This window comes from Dermacentor silvarum, chromosome 1, assembly GCF_013339745.2.
Source record: "Dermacentor silvarum isolate Dsil-2018 chromosome 1, BIME_Dsil_1.4, whole genome shotgun sequence".
Taxonomy (NCBI): domain Eukaryota; kingdom Metazoa; phylum Arthropoda; class Arachnida; order Ixodida; family Ixodidae; genus Dermacentor; species Dermacentor silvarum.
The window spans coordinates 17451761-17473924 of record NC_051154.1 but is presented as its reverse complement, the minus strand read 5'-3'; the positions used below and the strand labels follow the sequence as shown (position 1 = coordinate 17473924).

Sequence of the window (22164 nt, the reverse complement as noted above, 5' to 3'; positions counted from 1 at the left end):
ACGACTTAACCGACCTGTTGAATAAGCTCAATGTGAAGGTGCAAGGAGAGGTACACCTCGTTCATGACCTGTACATGGGCATAAAATTGTTCCGGGCAAAACAGAAGAGCTTTTTTAAGAACAGGAACAAAATCGAAAGTGGGAGCATTTCCGCTGCTGTTCAATTAGAATTGAAGCTTGCGGCTAATACGGCATTTCCTTTCCTGTTTGCGACAAGAATGCTCTGCGATCTGCACACGCTATTTTCCGAACGATTTCCTGACCTTGATGCCAGGAAGCAGGAAGTACAAATGTTCCAAACCGCATTGAGCTGTGGTGTGGATGCACTACCAGATTCCTTTCAGTTATAATTGAACTCCAGTCTACAACTACAAGTACAAAGAAAGTCTAAGAAATTTTTCTGTGGTACTAGCCTCAGAATAGTTCCCAAAGTTAAAGCAATTTGCCCGCGGCTACATGTCACTTTTTGGCACTACCTTCCTTTGTGAGCAAACTTTCTCGAGATTAAAAAATGGCAATTCGAGATTCAGGGCTAACTTATCTGACGAACACCTGAGTTCTGTGCTTATTATTGGCTTATATCAGGCTTGACGCCAAAGCTTTTGCCCCTGTCCTATGCCTTGGCAATGGAATGCAGTTCCCATGCATTCAAATATAGTAGATTCTGCTTAGTGCCCTGTGCGGTATTTTGCTGTCGTCACATGCTTTCCCATTTGTATATAGATATACTTATACTGCGAGTATGTGAATATACTAATGTAAATATGTGAATATTTTCTTCCGCGTTAAGTTTTCTTTGTGGGAATTCTACTGGACATTTATTTATCGGCGTGATTATCACCTCATTATTTTTGTTAATCAGCTGCTTCTACTTCAGTATTTTGTAACTTTTAGCCGTTTCGATTGGTGCCATTCTGATGGTGCAGTGTCTTGTATACTGTACGTTGTACTCAGCGGCCAACATCGTTCGTAATCGAAAATTTAAAGCCTTCGAATTTACGCTGTTCCCGACTTCATGCATATTGTGCTTCGTGCTATGTTTCAGTGGCTGTCGCATGCTGTCATTGCCATAGGTGGTGCCATTTGGAGTCAGCTCCTGTTCTCCGTAAATGTTTAGAGGTTCCTGCGCTCTCTACAAGACCTTTAGTTAAGCGCGATGTTTTCTGTGTCACAACTATACAACGGGGTTATGTAAATAGGGTGTTCCCGCATATTACATGTAACCACCTCTCTGATTCTTTTTTTAACCTAACTTTGAAAATCTGCCATGAGTGGCTTACTTTTTAGGACTTCACGGTTTGGTCTATTAACTACCGAGTAAGTTATTAGGGACATTTTCGCGGTTTTTCGATGAGGTTAATTGGTTAAACCGCGCAAGAAAATTAGCTCGACATGTTATCCAAAAAATTCGATGGCCCTTCCACTCGGTGAACATGATTAACCAGCGAAGCTGAAACGTGCGGCCCCGGTATTTATCACTGGGTTAATCCCGAGGGTTCTTCAAAGTATTTCTCATTTATGAGATTACACGCACGTTCGGCTGCGATGGAGAGAACGAAATCGCTGACGGTATGCCCGCATTCCGCCGTTTTCGCTTGCGTTCGATGTCTCGAGTTTGCTCGGCGGCGTGGTTAGCAGCATCTGCCTGCCATTGCCGCTTGCGATTCTTTGAAATTAAATTGCTTCAAAATTAAATCTTTCCTTTACGTAAGACAATGAATGGCTCATACACCATTAAGCAATGGCTCATACCCCCTAAACGCGGCCTCCCTATTACGACGACAGAAGACGAGTGAAATTCTACATTGGAATGATGAGTGGCAACGCAGCCAGCTGTAAAAGAAGACGACGACGACGAACGCGGCGAGCAGTGGCACGAGCGCGTGCCGAGCACGAGCGCAACCCGAGGGTCGCCAACGAGCCAGCTGCGGAAGAAGACGACGACGCTCGAGCCAATGCTGATGATGACAGTTTTCTGTACGCAGGCGATTTCGCTAGGACATATAAAGCTTCGCTTTAAAAATACTTCCGCGTTCCTGAAGATATCTGTTGAAATAACTCGTCTTCTTAAGGAGTAAGGTAGCCAGTACGGCAATAGCTGCTGTTCATAAATAGCATACCGCCAAATATTGCAAATAAGGTTTCTTGCCTGTGATCACATAGAACAGAAAGAAACGAAGGGGAAGGTTTTCAAACACGTAGCCGCGTAGTGGGATAGAGCAATATTCTATGGTACTGCGTAAAAACGTAGTGTTCATTAGTGGTAAAACGTAGTGTTGTTGCCATTTCTTTCCTTCGCGTCACTTTCAATTTAATATGGCATTGCATTGTAGTATAATCTGTTTGTGAAACAAAAAAGTTACGGGAACTTTTTAAAAAAAATGCTGATTTGTTACCTAATGCTTTCTGGTACGTAAAAAGTATATACTCTCTTTTTTTTTTTTCAGTTACCTCTCCGAAATCGTGACTGACGGGGGTATTTACTTCTGTCTGCGTTAGTTTCGTGTTTTTGTCGCGTTACCTTTGCAGATTCACTGCGCGGCTGCAGCATCAAAACTCACCTGTGCCAAGCTAACGTGCTGCCATTTCGTTGCTTGCATGTTCTTTGCATTCTACCTTTGTTGCCCTGGGCATTTCGTGTTTTCTGTCTTAAAAGCTTAGTTCAAAAGTTTGCCCAGCGGCGTAAACGCACACGATGTGGGCCGGTTTTATCACAAAACCGCTCAATTTCTTTACAAGAAGAGCGCAATCGCGTAAATGGACTGATTCTTAAAGAATACAACTGGTTGTTAGCTAACAAAAAGGCGGCGTACAGATGATCTTTCTTCTAGCTCACATTTCCCGAATGGTTGGCGAGGTGGGGCTGTTTGTGGTGTCCTGCAGCGTTGAAAAGTCGCCGCCTCTCCTTGTCTCCTTGCAGGGACCTCAGCCATAACAAGCTTTCTGCGCTGGGGGAGAAGATGCTCCGGGCTTCCACGCTACTAAAGAACCTGTAAGTATTGGTTCCCACTAATCGTAATCGCCGACTACTGGCAATGAAAGACGGCGAACATTTGAGCTAAATGAACAGTTTCCCGTAACAGCACTGCAGCGAACTATTTGCAATGGAAGTCCTCAACACGTGAAAACCTGCAGGCTAATTCACCTGTTTGACAACAAACGCTCAAGCTGTTCCACTCTGAGTACCGATGAGGTGCTTACCATACGCGTGGACGAATCTATGTTCACGCGCCCCTCTGTACAGAGCTGCGTCTAATGCAAGTCCTTCCCAATCAGAAATCCACATTGTTTGCTGTCTTTAATTCGCAGTTTCATATAACTTTTTTTTTGTCCGCGTCAAAACGATGGTAAGTCACCCGGCATCAAACAGTCCGGCATCGAGTTATGTTCTTCGGTGCAACGATTTAGGCAGACGCAATCTATCGGATATGAGGCGCTGACGCGCGTCAGAACTTCCGCGCTTTACACAAGGCTGGGGTGGTTTATATCACACTTGGCAGTTGAAGCCGTCATCTCCAGACTGCACGTGCGACACTCTGAAAAATCTGGGAATAGCGTGTTGTGCGGCTTGCAGGAACGGCGTTGTCGAGGCCTCTATAGTGCTGGTGTCCTCGTTATCATGGCGCTGTGAAGAAGTTGGACGTCGAGCTATACTAGTAGCAGCTGCTACTACTCGTAGTACGCCCGTTAACTGTGGCTGCAAAAGAACTTGGACCGAAAGACGTGGCTTGTGCGTCCTGGCAGGTAGCAGGCACGTCCTCTGGTCGAATGTTTGTGCCGGTCCCCGAGCACGCACGTTGAATGCTGAAAGATGGAGGAAGAAGGCGGCCATCGTGCAAGCGTTCTTCGCCGTCTCATGGGACGGCCTCCTCCTCGTCGTCGCTGCCCCCGAATGTGGCCCCGTTGCGTGCTCAAGTTCAGTGCTTGCGAAGACCAGCCCTCGCGCACATTGTGTAGCCTCGTTGCGGCGGCATGAGAACCCCTTCCTACGCACTTGTTTTCTGCGCTGATTGGCGAGGCTCGGGCTTTAGTGGCGCGCTTGCTTCCATATATACTGTACGAGCTGATACGCCGTCGGTGATGGCACCTATGTGGCAGTTATGCCTTGAGGAGGTCGACGTAGGCCTCAGTTCGGCCAGTTGTGATTGCAGCGTCGTTTAGTCTCGGGCCACGTTAAAGATCTAATTTGCGCAGTCGTTCCGACGAGCATGGTGCTCGTTTGCACACTGTTCCGATCGGATCCTTCGTTGGGGTCACACCTAGAGCACTGCACGGGCTCGGGCTTACCCGAAAGCCCGAGCCCGGCCCGGCCCGGCCCGTGGGCCGGGCTGGGCCGGGCCGGGTAGAACAGTTTTTTCACGGGCTCGGCCGGGCCGGGCTCGGGCACGGCGTGTGCTTTTTGACCCGGGCCCGGGCGGGGCTCGGGCTTTCTGGTGGTGTGCATGTAACGTGCAGCGAGTTATTCTCGGGCGTCTCAACTCTGAAAAACATTATTTTTCGGTCTCGGGCCGGTTTCGAGTCGGGCTCGGGCCGGGCTCGGGCCTAAGGTAAAGGGGTGGCGGGCCGGGCCGGGCGGGTAACGTAGATTATTTCCGGGCCCGGGTCTCGCCATAAAAGTTTTGATCGGGCTCGAGCGGGCCGCCCAACGTAAAAACGGAAAAAATCGGCCCGTGCAGTGCTCTAGGACTCACACCGGCTCCGTTTCTGTAATACGTCGTTTTGCCTAGGTGTGCAGCATTGTTATACTCTACTCGACGAGACGAGTGCGCAGATGCCATAAATTCATCTTAATACAGCGAAGCTTTATATGGCTAGCCGATTCATCCGTCTGTCGCCTGTATGCAGAAACTCATCATAAGCAATCTCGAGCGTCGTTGTCTTCTTCCACAGCTGGCTCGTTGGCGCTCATAATTCCAGCGTAGAATTTCACTTCTCTTCTGTCGTCGTAATGGGGAGGCCGCGCTTACGGGGGTATGAGCCATTGTTTAATCATTGTCTTACGTGATGGACAGATTTAATTTTGAAGCAATTTAATTTCGAAGAATCGCAGGCGGCAATGCAACAACGGTGGACGGCGGGCATACCATCAGTGACGTCGTTCTCTCCGTCGCAGCCGAACGTGTGTGTAATCTCATTAAGAAATACAAAGACGTACGTAACCAATAATTGAGAACGACTTTAATGAACCGTCGGGATTAACCCCATGATAAACCCGCGGGGCCGCCCGTTTCAGCTTCGCTGGTTAGCCATCTGTACGGGCTGCTTGGGCGGAGATTTTTTCGCTCTCTGGCGCCCGAGCCTTACTGCTTCAGTTATATTTACTCCCGTTTTATTAAGCAGGACTGAGAACTCGGCGCATATCAGAAGACGTACGTGGATTCCGGCGTAAGGGCGAAATTGGAGAGGACATTGTGACTGCCCTATCCTCTCTCGAGTATATATACCTGCAGTGTAAGATGCTGCTTTTTTTTGCACACCAGAAATGGGTGCCAGTTACACAACGTAGCATTGCAGCTTTTTTCAGTGTCAAGTGTTTCGCTACGCAATGCCGTAGGTACCAGGACGATGACACTCGGTTAAGAGGCGGCCATTCATTGCAGTGCCTCAGCTGACGTTACACGAGGGCAGCATTGCGGTGCTTTAAGTTTTCAAAATCTCTTTCGGTAACGGCCGCGAAAGCTTCGAGCCTTGCACCACGTCTTCATTGATGACAGGCTTGTGTTAAATTTGCCAAAATAGTCGGCAAACTGATTCCATAGCGTTAACATGCTTTTCCCCTTCGTTATATTAAGGTTTGCACTAGATTTCGCTTTCTTGCGCTAATTTAAATAAATATGAAACTATGAGGTTTTGCGTGCCGGAACCACGATATGATGAGGCACGCCGTATAGTGGGGGACGCCCGGATTAATTTTGCCCTTCTGGGGTTCTTAGGCGTGCACCTAAATATAAGTACATGTGGTTTTTGACGTTTCGTCCGCATTGAAATGTGGCGGCCGGGATTTGATCCCGCGACCTCGTGTTTAGCCAGCGCAGCAACGCCACATCCATATTGCGGCGGGTATAGTTTCTGGCGCTGCATCCTATCGATATCCGAGTGCACGCATGGCTCGAGCTCTTCTGCACGCAACTGCGAAGTCGCGTCGCTCTGGCGAACCTGTTTTCAGCGATGCTTTCTCGCTTGGTGGCCTGTCGTGCTCGGCCCCCGAGGTTCTGGGCGACGCGGGTACTTTCGCCGTCGCTCACACCGGAGCGCTGGCGATTGCGTCCCTCTTTTGTCGGGCTTCGAGCCTCATTCAAAACTCTTCTTTGTACGCGAAGAAGACATTCTTTCTAACTACTTTTTTAAATAGATAAAATGGTAATAGATGTTTTATTCCGAAAATCGATTCAAAGAGAAAAAACGGTAGCCGACCCTAATCTTTTGGCTTGGGTGTCTCTTAGTGGCACACGCACATCGGCGTTAATCCTAATAAATTCTAGTATTACGGCCATATCAGTAACTCAACTTGTAACTAAACTTATGACCTGATATCATATCTTTAATGAAACCCATGAATGCTGTACTGTACTATTTCTTATTTATTTCGAATTTCGTCCCCGGTCGGCTCAGGAGGTGAACTGGAAGTGCTCCGCAAGAAGCAAGAGTGTCACTCGAGGCTCGTACCACTAAAAGAGTTAAAGAAGACACGTCACACAGGATGACGAAAAGACAATTGTGCGTGTCGCATTTAGTTTTATGGTGTTTAACTGCTTCACGAAAGCTTCGCTTCATATAGTTTTTAGTGTTTTATTTCGAATGGTCTCTAAAAAGCGCCTGTAAAATTTGCTCGAATCACGTCACTACCAGTGAATGATATGCCCAGGCGCACACCATGTATAAGAAAAAGAAAGGACTCAATTGACTGATTAACCTAATTACACGAATTAGCTTCTCAATTACAACCCTTACTGCCTATGTTTATATTGGAAAGATGAAGCAAAACGCCATAATAGTTCCGTGTTCCTACATTTCAATATGGCCACGTAGACCGAAATAACTGGCGTCAAATTATTCAGTCAAATTGCCTGCTCACGCACTCTGCACCGCGAAGAGTGGCTCTCAAATGAAGCGGCCGCCGCACTTCCCTCTTTTATAGGAGCTCATTCCAAAAAGACGCAGCACAGCACCTGTTCTGAGTCCTCATTCTCTGTGTCCCCTCAACGCTGCCGTCACATTGAACATGAACGATGATGATGATTTAATGGCGTCCTCTTTGAAACGGGGCCGTGACAAATAGTCACCGAGCCTGCATGATTTAATCAGGTATACTCTACATGTTTTTGAAGTCGGGTGTTCTACCTCTGCTCCACGCTACCACCACGTACAACACGCGTACCCTCTCGAGTGAGGCTAGCTTAGCAGGACAATTTGAGGAATTATCACGCATTGCCTGGGATATTATTGGCCTTAGAGAGGGTTAGAAGAGCTGGTGAGGCTTACACAGTGCTGACTAACGGCCACATCCTCTACTACAGAGGTCTTCCAGATAAGAGAGAATCCGGGGTAGGATTTCTATAGTTCATAACAACATAGCGGGCAACATTGATGACTTCTACAGCATTAGTGAGAGGGTAGCAGTCGTCGTAATAAAGCTGAATAGGAGGTACAAAATGAAGGTAGTACAAGCCTACGCCCCAACTTCCAGTCACGATGATGAAGAAATAGAACAGTTTTATGAAGATGTCGAATTTGCAATGAGAAAGGTGCAAACTCAGTATACTGTAGTCATGGGCGACTTCAATGCAAAAGTGGGGAAAAAGCAGGTTGGCGAGCAAGCAATTGGCAACTACGGCATCGATTCTAGGAATGCAAGAGGAGAGATGTTAGTAGAATTCGCGGAAAGGAATAGGCTCCGAATAATGAATACATTCTTCAGGAAGCGCAGCAACAGGAAGTGGACCTGGAAAAGCCCTAATGGAAAAACAAGGAATGAAATAGATTTCATACTCTCTGCCGATCCCAGCATAGGGCAGGATGTAAAAGTGTTAGGTAAGGTAAAGTGCAGTGACCATAGGTTAGTGAGGTCTAGGATTCCTCTCAATTTGAAGAGAGAAAGAATAAAATTAGTCAACAAGAAACAGGCCAACCTAGACGCAATAAGGGTAAAAGCTGACAAATTCAGGCTGGTGCTTGCAAACAAATATGCAGCTTTAGAACAAGAAGATGAAGATAACATAGAGGTAATGAACGAAACCGTAACTAGGCTGATCTCAGAAGCAGCAATTGAAGTGGGAGGTAAGGCACCAAGGAAACCAGCAAGGAAACTCTCCCAAGAGACAAAGGACCTAATAAAGAAACGGCAAAACATGAAAGTTTCGAACTCAAGAGATCATATAGAATTCGCTGAACTGTCAAAACTGATCAACAAGAAGAAAGTTAGGGATATTCGAAATTATAACGTGGGAAAGATTGAGGAAGCCGTAAAGTATGGACGCAGCATGAAATCAGTAAGAAGAAAGCTTGGCATAGGACAAGGCAAGATGTATGCACTGAAAGATAAGCATGGTAATATCATCAGCAATTACGATGACATAGTAAAAGCAGCGGAAGAATTCTATACTGACCTGTACAGTTCCCCAAACAGCCAAGCTACTTTCATTCGAAATAGTGATGAACTGGATACAGAAGTTCCTTCTATAATTAGCGATGAGGTTAGAAGGGCCTTGAAAGACATGACCAGGGGAAAAGCGGCCGGAGAAGATGGAATAACAGTAGATTTAATCAAAGATGGAGGAGATATCATGCTTGAAAAGCTTGCGGCCCTTTATACGCAATGCCTCACAACTTCAAGTGTACCAGAGAGCTGGAAGAACGCCAACATTATACTTATCCATAAGAATGGAGACGTTAAAGAATTGAAGAATTACAGACCCATTAGCTTGCTTTCAGCATTATATAAAATATTCACCAGGATAATTTCCAATAGAATCAGGGCAACACTTGACTTCAGCCAACCGAGAGAACAGGCTGACTTCAGGAAGGGATATTCTACGATGGATCATGTCCATGTCATCAATCAGGTAATCGAGAAATCTGCGGAGTACAATCAACCTCTCTATATGGCTTTCATAGAATATGAAAAGGCATTTGATTCAGTAGAGATATCAGCAGTCATAGAGGCATTGCGCAATCAAGGAGTACAGGAGGCGTACGTGAATATCTTAGCAAATATCTACAAGGATTCCACAGCTACCTTGGTTCTCCACAAGAAAAGTAGAAAGTTACCTATCAAGAAAGGGGTCAGGCAAGGAGACATAATCTCCCCAATGCTATTCACTGCATGCTTAGAAGTATTCAAGCTCATAGACTGGGAAGGCTTAGGAGTGAGGATCGACGGCGAATATCTCAGCAACCTTCGGTTTGCAGATGACATGGTCCTATTCAGCAACAATGGAGACGAATTACAACAAATGATTGAGGACCTTAATCAAGAAAGTGTAAGAATTGGGTTGAAGATGAATATGCAGAAGACAAAGATAATGTTCAATAGCCTGGCAAGGGAACAAGAATTCAGGATCGCCAGTCAGCCTCTAGAGTCTGTAAAGGAATACGTTTATCTAGGTCAATTACTCACAGGGAGAAAGAAATTTACAGAAGAATAAAATTTGGTTGGAGTGCATACGGCAGGCATTGCCAAATCCTGACCGGGAGCTTACCACTGTCGTTGAAAAGAAAAGTGTACAATCATTGCATTCTACCGGTGCTAACATTTGGGGCAGAAACTTGGAGGTTAACAAAGAAGCTCGAGAACAAGGACCGCACAAAGAGCGATGGAACGAAAAATGTCAGTTTCGCCCTAAGGGCGAAGCAATGAATGCGATAGCAACACAGCAATGTCATACGAAGTAAGGTGAGCGGTTTTGGTAGCAATATGAATTGTAGTAAACATGAGCTGATTAAGTAAGCAGGTGTGCTGCGGCGTAAGTAGACCGACATGAAGAGAGACTCGATGACCACGAGAAGGCGCGTGTGAAACGGTGGTGTTGATGAGAAGCGCTTCCCGTGGGCAGCGCGTGCGAAGGGACACACCTGTAGCGCTGCACTGCCGACCCGGGCAGCATTGCATGTGTAGCGTGCGTTGGACAATGTGACCCGACTATTACTAACTGATTGAACAAGCGTGGTGTGAGCGCGCACAAACAGACATGAATAGATCACACTGAATGACTGCAGACAACGACTGTCAAAACGCTGGCAGCAAGCGCATACGCCGCAGCAACGGGCGAAGGTACGTGCGGTCTATCGCTTCAACGGAAACTGAGCGGCGAATGCACGGCGCATAAAGGTCAGAGCCGTGTGGAGATAAGCGACGGTGCGAGCGAGCGACGAGCGCGGTTGTTGGCAGAGTAGAAGTGCCCCCCCCCCCCCCCCTCCGCTCCCTCCGGCGCTGGCTTCCCGCTTCCTTGCTTGCGCGTGGGAGATTGAGTGCGTTCGCTCTCCGTGATAGCGCGCGTCCCCGCACGCTTCCGCTCGGGCATACGGCGCGAGGCGAAGATTTTATCTATAGGGAACCTAACGGCGACGGCGACGCTGACGGCAGAAATCCGGTTGAAGTGTCCATATAATTGCTATGGCAATAAAATCTTAGGAGTAATGTTAAGAGACAGGAAGAGAGCGGTGTGGATCAGAGAACAAACGGGGATAGACGATATTCTGGTTGCCATTAAGCGGAAGAAATGGAGCTGGGCAGGCCATGTAATGTGTAGGATGGATAACCGGTGGACCATTAGGGCTACAGAATGGATACCAAGAGAAGGCAAGCGCAGTCGAGGACGGCAGCAAACCAGGTGGGATGATGAAGTTAGGAAATTCGCAGGCGCAAGTTGGAATACGCTAGCGCAAGACAGGGGTAATTGGAGATCGCAGGGAGAGGCCTTGGTCCTGCAGTGGACATAAATATAGGCTGATGATGATGATGATGACTATACATGTTTTTTATCTAGCATTTTTGTGTACATTTCTCTAATATTTTTCTTCCCCTTTTATAATCTACCTTGTACCGCTACCCGTGACTGTAAGGGATGCGGTCGTATCAATCTCTACTCTGCCTTTTTTCCACCAATATTCTAAACGTCCCTTGCCTATCTCGTCTGCTGACCGGTTGATGCTTCCGTCCACTTTAAACCCAAGCGCTTCTGAAAGGTGTACGTTGCCTATACGGTTCTCACTGGGTGAATCCCTTCGCATTCCATCTTCGAAGCAACTCGCCCGAGTGCACCCTATTGGGCTCTTCCGTTTGCATTGCCGTAACTCGATTCCTTGTTTGCATGCGAAATCCTCCAAATTACTGGCGGTGCTTGAGCGAGGTAGAAAAAAACCTACTTTTCGTATTTTCTGTTACATACTGGATCACGCTTCAAATTCGCATGAGACCTGACTTCCGATTGCCTCCTGACACATATATGCATCTTGACATGGCCAGCTCTGAAATTACTATTTTTCTCATATTGTGTTTGGCTCGAAAAGTGCTTGCATGAGTAGCAGCAACATTCCTTTTGGTATTGCATGTTCGAAAGCTTGGCTCATTTGATCTGGCTCACTCCTTCTTATTGGGCGAGGAGGAAAGTGCACGCGGGAAGCCTTTCCTCCTCTCTGGCGTGTGTGACTTGGCCTCCTTGAAGCCCTTGGGTTCAGCGACAGCAGGGGAAAGCAAACAACGTTATTTCACTCACTCATGTCCGCGATACAGAGTAGTAAGAAGCGATTGGAAGTTTGGTGGGTCAAAAAGTAGGGAGACCACAAACAACGGAGGTGTACAAAAACAAAATTCCCAATAGTGGTTTAGAGACTTTGATGCCGGGAATTTGTGTGTGTGTGTGTGTGTGTGTGTGTGTGTGTGTGTGTGTGTGTGTGTGTGTGTGTGTGTGTGTGTGTGTGTGTGTGTGTGTGTGTGTGTGTGTGTGTGTTTAAAGATCGGTATCACATTAGGCAAAATAATAAGAGCTTGGTGGCGCAACGCACCGCCCCGTTTCAAAGGGACCGCTCATAGCATTCATCGAGCCGTTGCGTGCTGCGGAACGATTTGAAGATATTTTAGCTCGTTCTCCATGAAAGTTACGTGATGTCAAATAATTAGGAAGTAATTCGTGAATTTATAAATTAGTTCCATACGTGTTTCCGATTTCTCGTGCAAGTGATGTCCCCCCCCCCCCCCCCCCTCTTCGAATAATCCAGCTCAAGGGCTATAATTATGCAACCTGCAACAGGCGATTTTTAGAAATTCCGTAAAATTTAAAAATGGTCACCAGGTATATATAGATGTACACCTGCTCCCGTAGAAAGGTTGCCTCGGCTACGTGCAGTTCCCTTGCAGAGGGCGGAGATATTCACAGCAACTCCTTCCGTCGACCAAACATCGCGACGTCTGCCTAGTTTGTGTATAGATGTATAGCTTTTGTTGGCGGAAATTCAAGGTGCAGAGGCGCAGGGATGTCATGTGTTGTTGTCACAACACAGTTCCTTCATGCCGCGACTGTTAGCGGCGTAATCGGTTAATCTTCTCAGGCGCAGAAATGAACGCGTTGGTGATGTGCGCAAGTGTGGCGTCGTTGACCATTCAGCAATGTCTTTGTTTAAGAGGCTACCTGGCCGGTTTCTCCCGGTGTAGTGATGATGCGAATGCAAATGTATAATTCAAACATATTTATTCAAAACTGCCTTGACAGGTGGCGCTGCTGCGTCTTTTCAGGCCGATTTCTGTAAGAGGCATAAAATACCTTTATGAGAAATCTCAATGTTCGGGTTTAATTAGGAACGTTCGCAAATTAACTTTCTCATTGTTCACTTTAAGGCACATGGTTCAATTGAAGCCGAGCAGTAGTGAAGTCGTCACTCAGTTTCCTAGTTAAACAATTAAAATTTTCAACTTTGTTATTTGTCACCGATAGCATGTTACAACATACTCCCTTAAAATCTAGATTCCTTGGTTTACTAATAGTCAGCAGTAGCGATGTTAGGATTCCTACTTAGCGCAAATCCTACGGCTAGCACCACTTTCGAGATACCCGTCCTTAAATGCGGTAAGAAGTTCATTTGGGATCCAGATGTCATTTTCTCAAAAGCTTCCTTCAAGCAGTTCAAGACAACCTTAGATGGAACGCCAATGCATTATTTAGCAGATTTTGTGGACGGATATCTTGAAAGTGGTGCTAGATTTAGGATGTCTGGAATATAAGCAGTCATGACTTCACTACTGTGCAGCTTTAATTTCGCAATTGCAACGTGTGCCATAAAGTGAGTAATTAAGTTATTTAGTTTATATATCTTAGTTACCTACCTGGACGTTGTGGTTTGTCATTGAATTAATGTCCACTTCCTTAAGTAATCTACATGAACAGGCCGAAATGCGTAATCCGCTCCATGCTATTAAAAATAAGTTTGAATTAAAATATAAAGAAAAAAAGATAATGGAATATTGCGTGTTTCCTCAAAAAAAAAAAAAAGTTGCGTCCATTGGTGCCGTGCCTTAATTCTGTACCTTTAATTCGCGTTAACAAAGGCTATAAACCTCTCATTTGAACTTTATAAAAGAAGTGCTACCATATGCAGACATTCTTGAGTATTCTTAAAAATTCCTTTGCTTGGGTGCGCGGGTGGTACTTGTAGACACTTCAGAGCACACTTATGCACGTAAATAACTGCGCGGTGTACCATCTTTTTCGTTTTCAGTTACTTAGCTGCATTCATTTCTTCCTTTCTGATGACCTCGAATATTTCTGTTTTCTTCTTTCTTTCTGTCTCGAAAATTTCTGAGCTTGTGAAGGATGTCTGTGAGCTACCTTTTTTTCTTTCTTTTTTTTCCTTTTTTTTTCGTTGCCCTGTTCTTATTCTGCGTTCCTTCTCAGCCAGGTGGACGGCAACGAGATTTCCTGCATTGACGACGCAGCCCTACGTAGCCTCAGAAACATGGAAATCCTGTAAGTGATCTATCGCCTTTTCATGACAGCTTTCGGCGTTGTGCATGCGCTTAATATTCTGGGCGAGCTGGTATTCCAGGCTTGTAAATGTAGCGCGAAACCACACAGTAAGCAGGATTGGCGTTGTGTCCCTCCGTGTGTTGCGTTCCTTTGTGATCTTTCACTGTACTGTTACATGTTCAAGTGTCGATGCGCGCGCATCGCGCCACATCGTCTACTTTCCCACACATCTTTACTGGCATGTAACATATGGGTCACTCTGAATCAGTCGACTTTTAACACATACAGGTGTCGTATCAATAAAACAAAAATTGCCATGTAACGAATGTTCTGATGCCATATTCGCTGCAGCTTGTTCGGATAAAAGTACGAAGGATTTTCAAAGTTGCAAGCAGTAAGTTACAGATAATCTTGTTTGAGCGGCCGTGCCAGTGGCTCGCTCTCACATTGGCGCGCGATTTTTCCCCAGTAATCTTTGCGTGAGACTGATTGACTGGGGCCGCGTCGCGTTGTACACGTTGTTGTAAGTTAGCGCTCACTTCTGCTCAGGAAAGGTGTCACTCAACCATCTATTCGACTAAGTACCCTACAGTTGTGTCCTTGGCCGCGACTTTGCGGCGAGGACTTTTCCGATGTTATTCTTTGTCGCGCTTCGTCGGTGGTCGGAGTTATCAGTGGGTTCAGCCAGCCGGGAGCAGACGATTGTGGCATGGTTTCGAGCGGATGGCATCGCTACAGAACCCTGGTTAAGCAATTTTAAGTTTTAACCTTAATTGTTCTTTGTCACCGATAGCCTATCACAACAAATGTCCTCAAAAACGAACTTCCTTGTTTTACTTGTAGAGAATCATGTTTCAAGTTTGGAGCTTTAGTGGTAAGTACACGGCATGAACGTTTACACAAAGGGGTTCCTAGGTGAAACAGTCTTGCAGGGCCGTTCTGGCTGCAAAGTGAAGCGGTCGCTGGATGAACTGTCAGAATTTACAATATTTATACCTTACGTGCTCGTTGAGTGCCCACGTACATTAAATAAATGACATAATTTATTGCGTATAACTGATTTTCTTTTAGTGGTATTCAGAAAAATAAAAATAACATGAAACCTATCGCGATGAGTACTTATGTTAATGCCTTATCATTCCAGTTTTAGCACATTCAGTAGCACATTGTTATCGACTCGTATACGGGCTTATTGTTGAGACAAATGTTCTCGGGTGACGATGGCCAGCTGAGGCACGTGCCCCCGTAATGCTGCTTCACTACAGAGTCAGCGCAACGTCAGCGACATTGCGCTAGATGAAGCCATATATACTTGACACGTATAATAATGGTGATCCTAGTGATTACGTCACTGAAATGATTTGAGCGAGTTAATTAAGGCGTATTTTGTTCTGATATAAGGTTTCTAATCACATCGTTATATAAAGAGCTTCAATGGGCGCATTAATGTAGCCGTCAAACACAAATTAATTTTCGGAATAAAGCCAGACTGTGAGGATGTGTTTATAACGTATGTCACTGAAGTGATTTATAGCTCATCTAAGAGCATTGCTATGCAGGTAATTATTAAGGACGTTGCATATTGACTGACGCGACCGCCTAGCGACCGCCGCCGATAGATGGCACTAGTGGTCGATGTACCGAGTTCTTGGACTTCTGGGCCCGTGTTCAGAAAAAGCTTGTACGCTAGAATAGACCTCTCCTGGGGTACGTCACACCACACCGGCAACGTCACAGTGTGACGTCACCGGCGCACGTGCGGTGACTCTGGTTGGCAAAACACAGCCGCCGCCGGCTTTCTGCGTGCTGCAGTCGCGCAGTGGTTGGTGTAGGTGGGCGCCGCCACGTATACGCGTTTTTATTTATTTTATTTTTTATTTTTACGTGAACCTCCACAATTCTCTTGCCGGCCAGATTAGCAGTAATGTGTGTCGGATAACATCGGTGTGTGGTAAACTGGATGATGAAAATGGGGCGACGCTAGCCTTTTGCGAACGTGAACCACGTGGTGGTGGTCTGTGGTGGATTGTGCGATGAAGAATATCGACTTTTCCATGGAAGTGTGCAACATTTGTTGTGGTAGTGTGTGCGGTGAAAAACAGCGGCGATATCAGCTCATCCTTGCGTAGGGAAACGGACTACATTAGAGAGCTTTAGATTAGGGGGACGCAAGCGTTGGGGCCCCCTAGCTCTTGGGGCCGCGGTACTGCGCATGTGCAGAGGGGTAGTGCGCTTGTGCAGAAGGGTCCGCACGTGCGCAGTACCGCGGCCCCAAGAGCTGGGGGGCCCCAACGCTTGCGTCCCACTAATCTAAAACTCTCTATAGACGCGATGATTAGTGAGCGCGTGTATTTCGGGGCCATCCGCGCTGTGTGCAGAAAAAAAAATATGAAAAAAAAACCTTCGTTTGAGCATAATTTATCGACTGAGAGGTATGACTACAAATGAGCTCCTACGATGTTTTGACCACTGTCGGAGCTGCGTGTATACATTTAACCACGGGGAATGCCCAAAAGGCAAACCACTGAAATTATCGCGATATAATGCAGATCTCACGGGTCTTAAGTAAAACCGAACTTTCTTTTTCTTTTTTTCGTTATTGGTATATTCACCTTTACGGCAGGGACTTCATGCTGTGATGATGCATATAAACATGCAAAAGTTGGGTCTTGTAAAGTTCAGAGCAGCAAAGGAGGCAGCAAACACAGAGAGGCCCAAAGTGCTATCGCTTAAAAAAAAGCCATGTGTTTTTTTTTTTTTTTTTTTTGTGATCATGTGTCCTCGCTCAATGTGATCATGTGTCCTCGCTCGACATAAAAACGCTCGAAATCGAGATGGGCATTTCGAAACACAAGATCACCTGGCCACTCAGTGTTGCCGAGTGATATTATGGCGCAGCGGGCGATTTTCACCTACGACGTGCGACGCCATGCTCCCTTACGCGGTCGGCTCTTTAGCACCGCTCGAGTTGCTTCCCGCATTTACGTTGGGCTGAAAATTTCAAATGCATTGAACGGGCATTGAACACCTTCTGCTTCCCCTCATGTGCCTCTTGTTATGCGTCATGCCCGGTACGGGCTCGCGTACGCTTGTGTTACGGCGGTTTGCACACTGACACAGCGCACCACGTCACTCCTCTACCTGTCAGAATGTTCATAACCAGGCAGGCTTTGTAATAAAGCCCGCTCCCAACATTAGTGTGGGATCATGCCAAGAATATACGAACATCCGCACACGCAGCAATACAAGGACCCCGCGCGCCGTGCACTAATCGGGAAAGGCCGCATGATTTGACATAAACCGCGCATCATCTGACGTCATATGCGACACATGCGTTTTGCATCGCTGTGCCGCCGTTTCCTGCTGTCCATCTGCGAGCGCCCACTGCCGTGGCCCATTTCCGGCCGGCCAAACAAGTTCTGCCGCGCGGCGGGCGCAAGCTCTTCGCTGCGGTCACGATTGGCAGTGCTCCGTCCAAGTGGACGTGTGGTGGAGTTTCGCAAGAGCCGAAATCACTGACCGGTTCTCCGAAGCTTTCCGCCGGAGGGCGTCTCGGAATCCTCCGCGCCTATGAACAGGGGTCGTTAGGTCCCATTAGGCTCGTCCCGAAAGAAATGGCGCTCGTAGCGCCGTAGTTGCGCGCAGCGTTGCTCAGGACTTGTGGGGCCAAGATGTACGAGGGGGGGTGCAAAAGACTCGCACGCAAGCGCCGCCCACTGTTTTGTGCGCTCACATCGCGCGGCGCGGACGACTTTCTTTCGCCCGAGTGCCGCGGTAAATGTAGCTGGTTCTTCCGTTACGACAGCGGACGAAATGCGCAGCCGCGCTGTGGGGCTTCGCGAGCGGCTGCACGAAACTCGCAGATGTGAGGCGCTGCTGTTTTGAGATTAAGATGGAAAGGGAGATTACGTGATGACAGGGTGATGACCATTACCGGCGTCACCACTTAGGCGCCGTAACCTGACCGCCTTGGTGGCAGCTTCGCCTCGCACCGCGGTCACGCCTCTGTGCGAAAAGGGTCGCCCACAGCGGGTGCCGAGAATGCAACTTGTTCGGGCTCGCGCGAGTCGTGCGCGCCATCGTGCCTTTCGCGATCGTGATTGTAGTGCATCCCGTTCGCTGTGTTTGGCGAAGAACGCTCCCTCCACAGATTCCTCGCTTATCTGTTTACGAAGGGCTCTTCGGTTTAAGTGTTGCTTTATGTTTGGATTTCGGCCTCTCGTACTTTCTTCCTGCGGTCGCAGTCTGATGAGGCTTTTATGCTTGCTCCTTTGTTCGAAGCAAGGTGCAGGTCATTGCGCCAATTGCGAGTATAGCGTGCTCGCCATGCTCACCGACCGCTTCGCGTCGTCATCTGTCACGCAAGGCAGCTCCGGAACTGTAGCGACTTCCGTACGGATGAAGTAGTTGTGTCTCGAGTTCCAGCTGCAACAAAGCGCGCTGGCGTTTACAAGATTACGTCTCGCGTCACGCACTCCAGATGCGGCGACAATGCACCACTGCTGTCGGGGCTTTTATTTGATGGCGCAACCGGTGAGCAGTTCCCATCGCTACGTGACGACTCGGCGTTCAAGGAAGCTCGATTCAAATACGTCCGGAAGTCGCGGTGCGCAAATACGGTCCAAAACCGCTCGCACAAGGCAGTCAGACAAAAGCAGGCACGATGGTATCACAAATTCGTATAATTAGGCCAAGCCTAATGGCGAGAAACAAATGATGCGAGTGTGAGAATTATACGCAATGGTAGAATGTCAGCTAAATGTTGCCCAATTCGCTCCAAGCGCATTATCTATGCCGGAAGTAAGACTATCTCAAGTGCTAGAAAACATTGACAGAATGTACGAGCGCTATGTGGTACATTAATACGCCGACGGTTCTGTCGACAAAGTAAACGGAGCCAGTGAAGTGGCTTATACTTGGTGGTATGAAAAAGTTTCGAAACTGGTTTTGCGTTGAAGCAAGTAATTTATTCATGTGCATTCAAACACTGTCACCTTTGAAATAGTCCCCTTGCGCAGCAATACAGCGCTCACAGTGTTGCTGCTACTTTGTGAATATGTCCTGGACGTCTTCTTTCCGGAAGGAGTCGAGCACCCTTCTGCGATTCGAGCTTGATTTAAGCATTGGGTCAAAATGGGTGAGCTGCGTTCGGCGACTTTTGAGCTGCACGGTAATTGAGTGCTGCATTCTACCGCTGAATTCTCGAAATGCACCGTGGGACTTGAAGATCAGGGCTGTGTATTCTTGTCAGCTTGAGACGCACTTGTGTTGAGGTCATTTAATAGCTCAGCATCTTCGCTCGATCCGTGCCCAGCGCATTCATGTTTAGAGGGAACCAGTTCAGTTTTCTTGTTAACCATCCATTAGCATTTATCTCGATCCTTTTCGTGCCACCGTTAAGGCCATATATATTTTTTTCATGCATCCTTATGCGAAGCCCTGAAAATTGCTGGACGCGCTGGTACTACTTCCTATGCACATGAAATGGTGATAACGTCCTGAAAGAACTATGACTTCATGAATAGTCCCGGGGGGGGAGGGGGGGGTCCGAGTGTCCTGTGCCCATCGGTTTTTGTTGTTTCAAATAATTTCAAAGATTTTGGAATAACTTTTTCAGGCAGATTAGTAGATGTATGTCGATGCGAGTCTTTGCAGGTGGTGAGACGATACAGTGTAGATGTGCTAGCGATAAGTGATATAATGAGAACCTTCTATATTGTCTTGTAAAATTTCAAAGCCCAAAATTAATGAACAAATTGGCACTTAGTCTTGATAGATCGAGTTCACGTCATTGCAGCCGAGGAATTGAGCCCTCATGATCACCAGCAGAACGTGACAGCTTATGAACCACCGCGGCGGGTAAAAGCAAGGAAACAAGAAACAAAAGTTCTGAGACTACGTTTATGGAAGTGCGGTACCTACACGTGACAACTTTCGACCGGTCAATTTTCCCATTTCGATATCTCGCACAAATTATTGCTTTCGAGCTTTCTGGCAGTGCCGCGCTTACGGATATCCTTGCTGGTCGATTTGCGTGCGCAATAGACCTCTTGCATAATGCTGACAACCCTGTGCAGCGCACATTGAGTTACCGCCACCGTCGGTGTCTGTGCGGGCGAGAGCAGGACGCGCGCAGGAAGGTTGTGGGCCTCGCGGGCTCTTGCTGTGGGCGGTGGCGACCGTGCGTCCGTATTTCACACCAGTTGTAACAGTCAAGTGCACCTAAAAGGAATGCCTACACCGCACACATGGCGAGCTATTCGTCAGCCACACTGATGAGCGCAGTCGTGAGCTACGCGTCACTCGCCTAAAGCCGAGTGGGCGACAGCAGTCCCGTTTCTTGAACCAAAGATGGCATGCCGGGTGGCCTTGACTAGCTGACCCGTTCGTATGGCCGAGTATTGTAGCACTTGCGAGGCCACTTCGGTCCGTGCTAGATGGCGGCGCTCAATTGCTACACCAGAACATAAGATATCATAGCATGCCGCACTTCTTTTTCTCGTGTAATTTGCTCCGATGGAATGGGAAATGACGTAAAACTCGAAAACATGTTGCAATTGCTGCAGCCAAGCCCTCTTCCTGCATTGTAGTAGTCAACGACGCCTTCGTGGCGCAAGCGCGGAAACATGCCAAGATCGAGCTCCAAGTCGGGCTAGTTGGTTGACATGCATGGTAAACTTCTTTAACTGCGTTAACCCATACGGACGAGGCAGACAAGACGTGCGCACGTCTTGTCTGCCTCGTCCGTATGGGTTAGCGCAGTTAAAGAAGTTTACCATGCATGCCAAGATAGATTGTATACTTACCCTTAACAAGGTTGATAGCTGGGCCTAGTTGGTAAGGACGCATAGATATAAACTGCGCTGTCCCGTCTTATCGCGCAGTTTATATCAATCCAATCTACCTGTTGCGAGGAACCAAGCTGGCGTTCTCTGGGCCATGTCAGAACACCGTAGGAAACTCAACGAGACCTATAGCAGAGCCTGCGCGGCCTACAAATTTCCTACGCTCGTCCTACGCAGTGCGCTCGCTAGCACGTCTACCCTTCACAGTGGTGGCGGGAACCCAATTTTCGCACGGGTTTGCCGGCATTATGCAAGAGGTCTGTAAAGCTCTGCATACGTGATTAATACTCAGCGTTAGGAGTCCAGCTTTATTTGACGAAACTTGCACTCCTATACAATAGAACAGTATATAGACCGAGGAAGAATAAAACACGCGACTGTCAGGACATTAATATGCAGAGTCCACAGGCATTGGAGTCCGTACAAATATTCTTGAATTGTCTCGGACGCTTATGGAATGGCGGTTCCCCTGAACTACGTAGGTGAGGCGCAGGAACACAGCGGATGCACAAAGTGTACCCACGGAAAAAATAAGCAGCTGTTACAAACGACCCCGACCCAAAGAAAGCAGGAGTCCAGAATGTCGCCTTCTGCTCTCGTTAGGCTAGTGAAGTGACGGCTGTGGGTGCGCAATCAGTACGGGAACTTGGCTCGTGTGTTTCATAACGATCCATTAATTTTTCTATTCTTTGCGCTCCTCGTCATTTACCCTGTCAACCCCACCGCACCACCGTTCTTGCGGGCTTCAAACACTCGGTGCTGCAGATGGTAGCATGGAAAATTGAACTGGGCCCGTTTTCACAAGAAAGTTGGAGCGGTGAATCGCGGTGTCGGACACATCATTTGCGAGTGAAAAGCTTTGTGAATTCGGCCACTGTGGTATCGTATATATATACCGCATAATATGGGCCCGTATTCACAAAGTTTTTCGTTCGTAAGCGTCCTTTGCAATTTGCCAAACTGTTGTCGAAATAACTAGCAACAGTTCGTCATGTGCGAAGCAATGCATAAAATAAATCCAAAAACATGATCTGCATGATAGCTGGTGCGACGATTTAACGAGCCGCATAAAACCAGCAAAATCGATCAGTCTGGTGTGAAAAAGTTGCGAGGAATGGAACACGGAAGTCTTCTAATTCTTGGTTTATGGAGGAAAAGTCAGCTTTTTAGTAATTCGATATATGGTTAGGCATCGCTTGATGTGACTGATAAGGAACATTAACTGTTAACTGGATAAAATTGTGATTACTAAATTCACCAGTACATGCGATGGTGTTAACTGTTTCGTGAGCGGTAGTTCCGGTATATATCCCGCCGAGTAACGCCGGCCAGTCGGCGCGATTCGCATGATATAGGAAGAA

The 22164-nt window shown here is 47.2% G+C and overlaps 1 protein-coding gene across 1 annotated transcript in view; it reads left to right on the top strand.

The window, feature by feature from the left end:
- Positions 1-22164, top strand: part of LOC119457450 (protein slit) — a 287783-nt gene that overhangs the window by 149604 nt on the left and 116015 nt on the right. The window contains exons 5-6 of the mRNA XM_037719017.2: positions 2921-2992; positions 13887-13958. Of these exons, the coding sequence (XP_037574945.1) occupies positions 2921-2992; positions 13887-13958 (144 nt within the window). The remainder of the gene's footprint in view (positions 1-2920; positions 2993-13886; positions 13959-22164) is intronic.